Source organism: Falco biarmicus, unplaced genomic scaffold, assembly GCF_023638135.1.
Source record: "Falco biarmicus isolate bFalBia1 unplaced genomic scaffold, bFalBia1.pri scaffold_27, whole genome shotgun sequence".
Classification (NCBI taxonomy): domain Eukaryota; kingdom Metazoa; phylum Chordata; class Aves; order Falconiformes; family Falconidae; genus Falco; species Falco biarmicus.
The window spans coordinates 3,436,396-3,446,111 of NW_026611833.1; the positions used below are offsets into that span (position 1 = coordinate 3,436,396).

At 54.6% G+C, this 9,716-nt stretch overlaps 1 protein-coding gene across 1 annotated transcript; it reads right to left on the reverse strand.

The window, feature by feature from the left end:
- Positions 1 to 1,849: 1,849 nt before the first annotated feature.
- On the reverse strand, positions 1,850 to 8,372 carry LOC130143396 (olfactory receptor 14C36-like). The gene is made up of 4 exons (XM_056326082.1): positions 7,465 to 8,372; positions 7,259 to 7,393; positions 5,484 to 5,488; positions 1,850 to 1,968 (listed from the first exon to the last, which is right to left on the reverse strand). The coding sequence occupies exons 1-4, from the start codon at positions 8,370 to 8,372 to the stop codon at positions 1,850 to 1,852; spliced, it is 1,167 nt and encodes a 388-aa protein (XP_056182057.1).
- Positions 8,373 to 9,716: the final 1,344 nt, after the last annotated feature.

Consider the following 9,716-nt stretch of genomic DNA (forward strand, 5'->3'; position numbering starts at 1 on the left):
GCCCACAGCATAGTCCCTTGCTCCTTGGAACACCCTCAGCCAGACCAACCACAGCTCACGAGAGCGACATCCAAAGGTCTTCCAAAAATCAGAAAGGCCTTTTCAGTGCGGTTTTGATGAGGAAAGCTTTAGGGTTTGTTCAGAGAAATCTCCCCTAACTTGTCACAGTCTTTTCCCTATTGGATAGGTCCCCATTCCCAGAGGCAGCAAATGCCCAGTGGCACCTTCATCGCCCAGTTCCTCCTCCTGGCATATGGAGACCCATGGGAGCTGCAGCTCTTGCACTTCTGGCTCTTCCTGAGCACCTGTCCTGGTTTCAACTGGGATAGAGTTAATTTTCTTCTTCAGTATATGATCTGTTTGGGCTATGATGTGAGAACAATGCTGAGAGCACACTCACGTTTTTAGTTGTTGCTGGGCGAAGTTCATACTAAGTCAAGGACTTTTTGGTTCCTTGGGCACTGCCAGCGAGAGGGCTGGAGGGGCACGGGATATTGGGAGGGGACACAGCCAGGACAGGTGACCCAGGGTAGCCAAAGAGGTATTCCATACCATATGACGTCATGCTGAGTATGTAAACTGGGGGAAGAGAAGGAAGTTGGGAACATCTGGCATTATGGCGTTTGTCTTCCCGAGTAACCATGGCACGTGATGGAGCCCTGCTGCCCTGGGGATGGCCGAACACCTGCCTGCCCATGGGAAGTGGGGAATGAATTCCTTGCTTTGTTTGCTTGTGCCCGCGGCTTTTTGCTTTACCTATTAAGTTGTTCTTATCTCAATCCTTGCGTTTTACATTCCTTCCCGATTTTCATCCTGATCCCTCTGGGTGAGGGAGGGGTGAGCAAGTGGCTGCGTGGTGCTTGGTTGCCGGCCAGGGTTAAACCACGACAGCACCGACATGGCTGCCCTCATAACCAACGGCCTCGTCATCACTGCCGTCATCACCTCAACACCCCCATGTATTTCTTCCTCCTCAACCTCTCCCTCCTCGACCCGTGTTCCATCTCCACCACTCTCCCCAAAGCCCCAGAGGACCTTTGGTGCAACTGAACCTCATGTCTAGGAAGGACAAAGTGCTTTGGAATGTGTCCTTGGCAATGGTACCTGTGATCCAGGAACACTGTGAAAATCATTGGTCTGTTCCTCAACTGCCTCAGCACAGGGATGATAATCAACGGTGCTGGCTAACTGGGGAGGCCCCAGAAGACTGGGGGTTAGTCAAAGTGGTGCCCACCTGCAAGATGGGCAGGAAGGAGGATCTGGAGAACTACAAGCCTGTAAACCCAATCCTTGTGTCAGAGAAGGTCATGGACGACAACTAGGTTGCTCAGGCAAGACTTGCCCTTGTTGAAGCCATGCTGGCTGTGCTGAATCACCTCCCTGCTCACCGTCGGCCTTAGCACAGCTTCTAGGAGGATCTTTTCCATGATCTTCCCAGGCACGGAGCTGATGCTGACAGGTGGCCAGTTCCCAGGGTTCCTCTTTCTACCCTTTTGAAGGATGCGTGCAATGTCTCTCTTTTTCCAGTCACCAAGAACTTCACCTGAGTGACTTGACATTTCCAATAGCATGGAGGGTGGCTTGGCGACTCCATCAGCCAGCTCCCTCAGGGCTCAGGCATTCATCTAGTCAGGTCCCACGGACTTACTCATGTTCAGGTTCCCCATGTCTGTTGTTACTGGTTTGCCAGTTGTGTTTGTTGGGGGTGCACATTTAATTTGTCCTTCATTCTCTAAGTGACATGCCTAGACCAGTCCTTCTTCTCCTTCTTCTTTGAGTCCCGTGCCGTGTTCAGATCCAGCCACACTTTGTCCCTCCTGACACATCCCTACGTAACTGGGCAGCATCCCTATACCCTTTGCAGGATCCATGGCCCTCCTTCCACATCCTCTGCAATTCCTGGATGGACCTCTTCAATTGGGTACATCTGACAGTTGACGGGATCTGTCAGGAAGACTCTCAGAGTTTCTGTAATGCAGAGGAGAAGGAGATGCTCTAGAGGAGGGTTTCCTTGCCACACCATCAGGGGAGAAGGCATGGCGGCTCTCTGCTCCCAGGCACAGCTGCAGGGGTGTGAAGTTGCTGTGTGTGGAACAAGGGGTGCCCAAGGCCGGCTGGGCTGAGTGGGTGGTGGGAGACTAGAATTCATGTTGCTGGTTTGGAGCAGGCACTGAGAACCCAGCTCTCGTTAGCACTTTTCTGAGCTGCTCCTTTGGCCCTGCACACACCGAGATGGCCCTGGGCAGTGCCGTGCTGCCAGGAGGGTGCAGAAGGGCAGAGCTGAGCACAGAGCAGGTGGGATGGCTATGTGAGCCCTGAGTAGCTCGGAGGCATGGGGCCAGAGAAGCAGCTCCTGGCAGGGACAGCTCCAGGCAGCAGAGACGTGGGCAGGCAGCAAGAGGGAGCTGCTCCCAGAAACACTGTGGGAGGGGGGATTCAGGCATCTCCCTGCCATCCCCTGCAGGGCAGGCACCTTCCCTGGAGAAAGCCCCTGCTCTTCTTTACCATCAGCATAGCCTCTGCACTTAGAGCCATGGGCTCGGTCGCCTTCTCCGTGGCCTCACCCCAGAAGGGGAGAAATCACCAAATACCCTCCCAGCTGCCCTGTCCTGCCTCCACTGGTAGCAGCGCTGCAGCGTTTGTCCATCTTCCCCCCTTCTGTCTCTGCTCCTCGTGCTCTTATCACTCAACTTGGATGCGGCGTGGGATTCAGAAGCACTTGAGAGACCAGCCTGAGGGGTCTTGCCATACAGGTTAGCCTATGGCAGTAAGGTCTCCCAATCGCCTCCTGATACCTAAGCTCCCAGAAGTCCAAAAGAGACACCTCTCACTTCAGGACAGCCCACCTTCAGGAGCTGGGTGGCTGCAGGCTGCGCTCCAGAAGGGCACAACTCTCCGGTGGCATCGCTGTGTGATCAGGGAGCCCCATGGAGAAGACACCCCAGGAATGCTGCTGGGTAGCTGTGCACAGGCAGCTGCAATGTGCCCTCTGTGTCCCTGGCTGCAGGGGCAGAGCGGAGATCCTTCTCAGGTATGATGAGGCAGCATGAGGAGTTTGCAGATCGGTACTTGGAAACTGGCTGCCTCTGCTCTCAGCAGTGTCCAGTTCCTTCTCTGGGAAGCACTGGGGGTGACAGTCCTGCAGGTCAAGGAGCTGCCAGCACAGGGCAGCTGAAACCAGGGCGGGTGGACAGACTGGCTGTCCTCAGTCCGCACAAAGGGACTGTCTCTTTGCCTCTCAGGGCCCACCTGATGGCACCTGGAGTGCAGCAGGAATGGCAGTGCCAAAACCACTCCTCAGCTGTGGTGGGGCAACCGGAACAAAATACACAGAGAAAAATCCCCTCAACTCCGCTCCATAGTTGGGTGAACACGGGGTGGCAATGCTGTGAAGCCCTTTGATGCCCTGAGTGTATTTAATCCTACATCACGCCACGTTCCTATTTCGCTACTGCTGTAGGGAAGGACTGACTCCTGCAGAGCCCACAGCAGAGTCTCCTACTCCCTGGAGCACCCTCAGCAAAAACCAACTCATGAGAGATCTACTAAAGGTCTTCGGGAAAGCAGAGAGGCCTTTTCATTGGGGTTCCTCTGAGAAATATGTTAGGTTTTGCTCAGCAAAGTCTTGCCTAACTCTTTTCCCTCTCAGACAATCTCTGTGCCAGGAGGCACCAGATGCCAAGTGGCTACCCCTTAACCCAGTTCCTCCTCCTGGCATTGGCAGACACGCGGGAGCTGCAGCTCTTGCACTTCTGGCTCTCCTGGGCATCTCCCTGGCTGCCCTCATGGCCAACAGCCTCATCATCACCACTGTACTGTGCGATCACCTCCTCCACACCCCCATGTGCTTCATCCTCATAACCTCTCCCTCCTCGACCTGGGCTCCATCCCCACCATTCTCCCCAAAGCCACGCTCAGTTTCCTGTACGACCAGAGCCATCTCTTACTGAGGATTTGCTGCCCAGCACTTACTGATTCTCTTTTTCATTTCAGCAGAGTATTTTCTTCTCACTGTGATGGCTTATGACTGCTTATGAGATTTGCCATCTACCTCGCCAACCTGACAGCCTGCAGTTGTGCGTGAGGAGCTCCACAGTGGATGTCATTTCCCTCAGCTTTACAAAACTCTGGCCATGGTCTCCCTCAGTGTTGTTCTGCCCAAGTGAGGCCATGACACTCTGGGTGCGAACAGAAAGAGATGAGTAAAACACCAGCTGGATGGTCAGGCTGAGAGAGCAGTGGGGAAGGGCTCACACCCCACCTGGAGGCCACTGGGACATACTGGGGCAGTGTGGGCAGCACAGGGGACTCTCCTGCTTACAGTTTAAGAGCTGTACACATGACCCAGTGGAGGCAACTCTCACAGTGTCTGTCGGTGGCACCAAACTGAGAGGAGCATCCCTGTGCCCTAGGGATGCCGTGGAGGGGAACCCTGGCAGGTGGGGTGGCCGCCCTGGCAGGAGCTGCACAGATGCAGGACGGACCAAGGGCAGAGCCTGCACCTCCCTCGCATGGACTAACACCCTGCAGCTGCAGGGCCTGGGACCTGCCTGGCTGGGCAGTGTCTGTGCAGAAAAGGCCCTGGTGGTGCTGGGGGACAGAAGGCAAAACACAATCCCAGCCCGTGACCTGGTAGCAGAGGCAGCCAGCAGGGCCCTGGAGCATACGAAGAAGTGCCTTGCCAAGAGAGTGAGGGAAGTGATTGTGTCCCCACGCTCATCCCTCGTTAGACCCCCTGTCCGTGACTGTGTTCATTTTTGGGCCCTGACTGTGGAGGGAAGCGGGGAGGGAGCGGCTGGGTGGCTGCTGGGCTTTTGGCCAGAGACAAGCCTTGACAGCAAGGAAGATGTGTATAATTCGGAGGGAGTTGAGGAAGGAAGGGAGGCAACAGAAAGTCCCCAGGACTTGGAGGGCCACGGTTTCATATCTTTGGCAAACCCCATTCAGAATATGCTGGGAAGTGATGCTGACATTCCGAACCAACAAGGTCCATGGGCAGGCAAAGCTGTGCCTGTTGTTGTGACCCTAAGGAGACCCACACGCCTCTCTAAGGTGACCCGCACACCTACGGCATAGATCATGCTGGGGCTGAATCTCTTGCCTGGCTTCAATGGCCCCCCGAAGCCATGGACAAAGCTTTGGGTGGAGGCCCCAGGTGAGACTGGTCAGGGCCAGGAAGGCCTAGGGATGCTCTCAGGGCCCTGCCCCCATGGGATCCCACCTGCCAGTGCCCTCAGCAGGCCAGGTTTTACTACCCTCATCTCCCAGGGCTGTGCTCTGCTGCTCTCCTTCCCCACTTACCTGGGCATCAAGGACACCACAATTTCATAATCACTACAATCAAGACTGGCACTGCTATTCACATCCCTGAGCATCTTGTCCTCTTTGTGGAGACCCAGGTCCAGGTGAGCATCAGAGTGGGCAACCTGTTTGGTCTGAGGAACTTGCCCACAAGCCCCTGCACTCTTGGCATCCTTGCTTACCTGTCCTGTGAACACCAAGGAGACTGATTCCCCCAGAATAAACCAGACTATCTCACCCATTGTTTCTCCTGCCATAGTATCTCACAATCCAAACATTTTTTTAATTGGCAATAAATTAATCTTTGCCAAGGCAACACATCTCTGGACATGAAAAGAATCATTAAGAGATTTCTTTGTCTTTATCTTGACCCATGAGCATTGCTGGTTTATTTTCTTCCTTTGTCCTGTTGAGTCAGTGCAGCGAATGAGCAGCTGAATGTTTGTCTCACCATTGGTCAAGGTTAACCCTCCACAGGACCACATCAGGACTGCTGAGCCCACAATGGGGCTCCCCAGCACAAGCGAGACCCTGACACATCACAGCAAGTCCTGCAGAGGCCAGAAGGATGGTTAGGACCTGGAGCATATTATGGGCAAAGGGAGGCTGAGAGAGCAAGAGTATTATTTGAGAAATTGTTCTGAATGAAAGACTGGAGCGCTGGACCCAGGCCAGCTGGTGGGATCTCAATCAATATCTGTTAGAACACCATGCCATGAGAACATGATCTTGTTGGAGGTGTCTGACTATGGCCTTCACTGAGAGACCAACTGTGGCAAGGGCTATGGGACTTGTGTGTAACAAGTGTCAGTAGGAAAGTGGCTCCCTTTATATTTAGAAATGGTGATGGAGTTGGGTATCACTGGGCAACGGAGGAGGACAGAGGTGGCCATGCAGCAGTGGTCCCTAATGAGGGCTGGGGTATATGACCAGGCTTGGAAATGAGCAGTGTTTGGGAATTTGTGGGGAAAATTTCCCTTCTGCAGCTTTCTGAGGGTGTGCAGGGAACACGGCACAGATCTGGCCCCTCAGTCCCGCTCCTTTGGTGCCTTGCTTGCTTCACCATGACCCCTGGGTCTGCACCAGGACACCCTGCTGTGTGCCCCCACCCTGCACACCCACACAGCTGAGCTCTCACTGGTGTTTCCCTCTCCCTGGCCCTTCCCAGCCCAGCCCCCCCCCAGCTCTGCCCACCTCCCCTGCCCTCTCCCCAGCCCAGGCAGACACAGCAGCCCACGCGGGGCTGGCCCCATGCAAGTGCCCACCCAAAGGGGGCTGCAGAGCTCTGGGCACTCACCCCATGGCCATAGACCATCACAAGGGCACAGGAGATGCTGGTGGGCAGAGAGGGGTCTCCTCCTGCCAGTCAGCCCCAGGGCTGGCACCAGCCATGGCATGAGGACACAGAGGCCTTTGCCTCCCTCTGTCTGCTGCTCCTCTCTCACAGGGACCCTGCTTGCCCACTCCTGGCAGCCCCTCGGGGCCAGTCCCTGTCCCCAGCACCAGGCTGCTGGCCTGGGGGCTCCCCAGGCACCTCCTGCTGCACCAGGGACACAGCAGCCTGCCCCAGCTGGGGCATCCACAGAGACACCTGCTCTTGCCCAGGGATGTGGTCTCAGGCATGGCCCTGAGCAGGCGGTGCTGCTGTGCAGGGCAGCGGTGCCTGAAAGCCCAGGGAGATGGTCCCAGGCACATCCCTCTTGGTCACCCACCATTCCCATGGGCACTGGGCCCCCACACGCCAAGGCTCAACACAGGCCCATGCCCTAACGCGTTGCCCCATGCCCTCCTCCCCTGAGCCATGGGGAACCCAAGCCCAGCAGCATGGTCTTCTGGGGGCAATTCCTGCAGCCTGTTCCTGAGCTCAGCTTTGGAAGAAGAGACCAACCTCCAGATATAGGCATTGAAAAAACCCTCCCTTTTATTACTGAGATGTGACACAGGAGTATATATGTACCATCCTCCCTGGCGCATGTACAAAGGCCTCTGGGTCAGGGAGGCTGGGTTCGTGCTTTTGGGGAAGTGGAGTGAGGAAGTACATTGAAGTAAAACCATGATTGTCATAGATGGAATGTTAAACACACATGATGTCCTATACGTGACTTGAAAATACCTTGTAAAGAGCCACAGTCAGTTCATTGCCGCTGAGAGACACCTGACTGCATCAGCTTCTTCAGTGCGTCCTTCAGCTCCTGGTTCCTCATGCTGTAGATGAGGGGGTTCACTGCTGGAGGCACCAACGAGTACAGGACTGAGACCGCCAAGTCCAGAGATTTGGAGGAGACGGAGGGGGGCTTCAGGCAGGCAAATGTGCCAGTGCTGAGAAAGAGGGAGACCACGGCCAGGTGAGGGAGGCACGTGGAAAAGGCTTTGTGCCGTCCCTGCTCAGAGGGGATCCTCAGCACAGCCCTGAAGATCTGAACGTAGGACAGCATGATGGAAACAAAACAGCCAAATGCTATGAAGGCACTAACCACAATAAGCCCCGCTTCCCTGAGGTAGGTGTGTGAGCAGGAGAGCTTGAGGATCTGTGGGATTTCACAGAAGACCTGTCCCAGGGCATTGCCGTGGCAGAGCGGCAGTGAAAAAGTATTGGCCGTGTGCAGCGCAGCATAGAGAACATCGCTACCCCAGACAACAGCTGCCATGTGGACACAAGCTCTGCTGCCCAGCAGGGTCCCGTAGTGCAGGGGCTGGCAGATGGCCACGTAGCGGTCATAGGCCATGACAGTGAGGAGAAAATACTCAGTTGAAATGAAAAATAAAAAGAGAAAAGCTTGGGCAGCACATCCTGCATAGGAGATGGCCCTGGTTTCCCACAGGGAATTGGCCATGGCTTTGGGGACAATGGTAGAAATGGAGCCCAGGTCAAGAAGGGACAGGTTGAGGAGGAAGAAGTACATGGGGGTGTGGAGATGTTTGTCACACACTACGGTGGTGATGATGAGTCCGTTGCCCAGGACGGCAGCCAGGTAGATGCCCAGGAAGAGCCAGAAGTGCAAGAGCTGCAGCTCCCGCGTGTCTGCCAATGCCAGGAGGAGGAACTGGGTGATGGAGCTGCTGTTAGACATCTTCTGTTTCTGAACACAGGGACCTGTTGAAGGACAAAAGGCAGGGACAATTTAGGAGAGACTTCTTTGAGCCAAGTGAAAGCCGTTTCTCCTAGATGCGCCCCCGCTGCCCCATGTCCCCCCTCTGCCGTTCCTAGGAGAGCTCCCTTCCGAGCCGTGGCTGGAGCTGTGCTGAGTGCTGGCCGAGTGTGCTGTGAGGAGCAGGGGCTGTGCCCGCTGGCTGCCCAGCAGTGAGCCCTGCTCTGCAGCAGGGGCTTCATGGGAACCGTGGGGGCAGGGGCCAGTCCTGGCCTTGCACTGGCTCAGCCCAAACTGCTCCCAGCGCAGAAGGGCCTGTCAGCATCGGCTCTGCCCGTGCTGAGCAACGGCCATGGCCAGAGTCAGGTCAGGAGGGCTTTGTGCTGTGCTCAGGGAGAGCAGAGTGAGCGCTGAGAGGCAAGGGCACTGTCTGTGCCTGAGGGCAGAGGCAGGGACTCTGGTGAGTCCCTCCAGCTCCTTCTCAGCTGCCCTGCACTTGCAGCTTTCTGTGATAGAGTCCAATTACACTGACATGTGTCCTGGTTTAACCCTGGCTGGAAATTATGTACCGCAGGGATGCTCACTTACTCCCCCCTCACCCATAGGTATGAGGAGAGGAATCAGAAAGGAATGTAAATCTTGAAGTTTGAGACGAGAAAAAAATCATAAATGCAGTAGAATAAAAATGAAATTACAATAACAATAATGAGAATGGCAGTTATAATGAGAGGGAGGTAGTCGGGGGTAATAAAATCCAAGAAAGAAAGAAGAAAGGAAGGAAGAAAGGAAGGAAGGAAGAAAGGAAGGAAGGAAGGAAGGAGGGAAGGAAGAAAGGAATGAAGGAGGGAAGGAAGAAAGGAAGGAAGGAGGGAAGGAAGAAAGGAAGGAAGGAGGGAAGGAAGGAAGGAGGGAAGGAAGGAAGGAGGGAAGGAAGGAAGGAGGGAAGGAAGGAAGGAGGGAAGAATGGAAGAAAGAAACAAAGAAGGAAAGAAACAAGGATGAAAGAAAGAAGCAAAGAGAGAAAGAGAGAAAGAAATGAAGAAAGAAAGAAAGGAAGAAAGGAAGAAAGGAAGCAGGGAAGACAGTGATACACAATACAGCTGCTCATCACCCACTGACTGATGCCCAGCCAGTCCCCAGCATCGACTGGCAGACCCCAGCAACCCCCACCAAGTTTATATACTGAGCATGAACATGTTGCATCACCTATAAACAACCAAAAATATCAGTGCATTTTCAGAATTGTTCTCAAAAGTCCTTCCCACTTAGATGAAAATTAACTCTATCCCAGCCACAACCAGGACACTTTGTTACCCTAAAAAGCAA

Excerpts from the sequence above, each read along its gene's own strand:
- LOC130143396 (XM_056326082.1), bottom strand. The coding sequence starts at position 8,372 with ATGTCTAACAGCAGCTCCATCACCCAGTTCCTCCTCCTGGCATTGGCA. Across the intron at positions 7,394-7,464 it reads GACGCACTGAAGAAGCTGAT|GACATCATGTGTGTTTAACA; the intron begins GCAGTCAGGTGT and ends AGTCACGTATAG.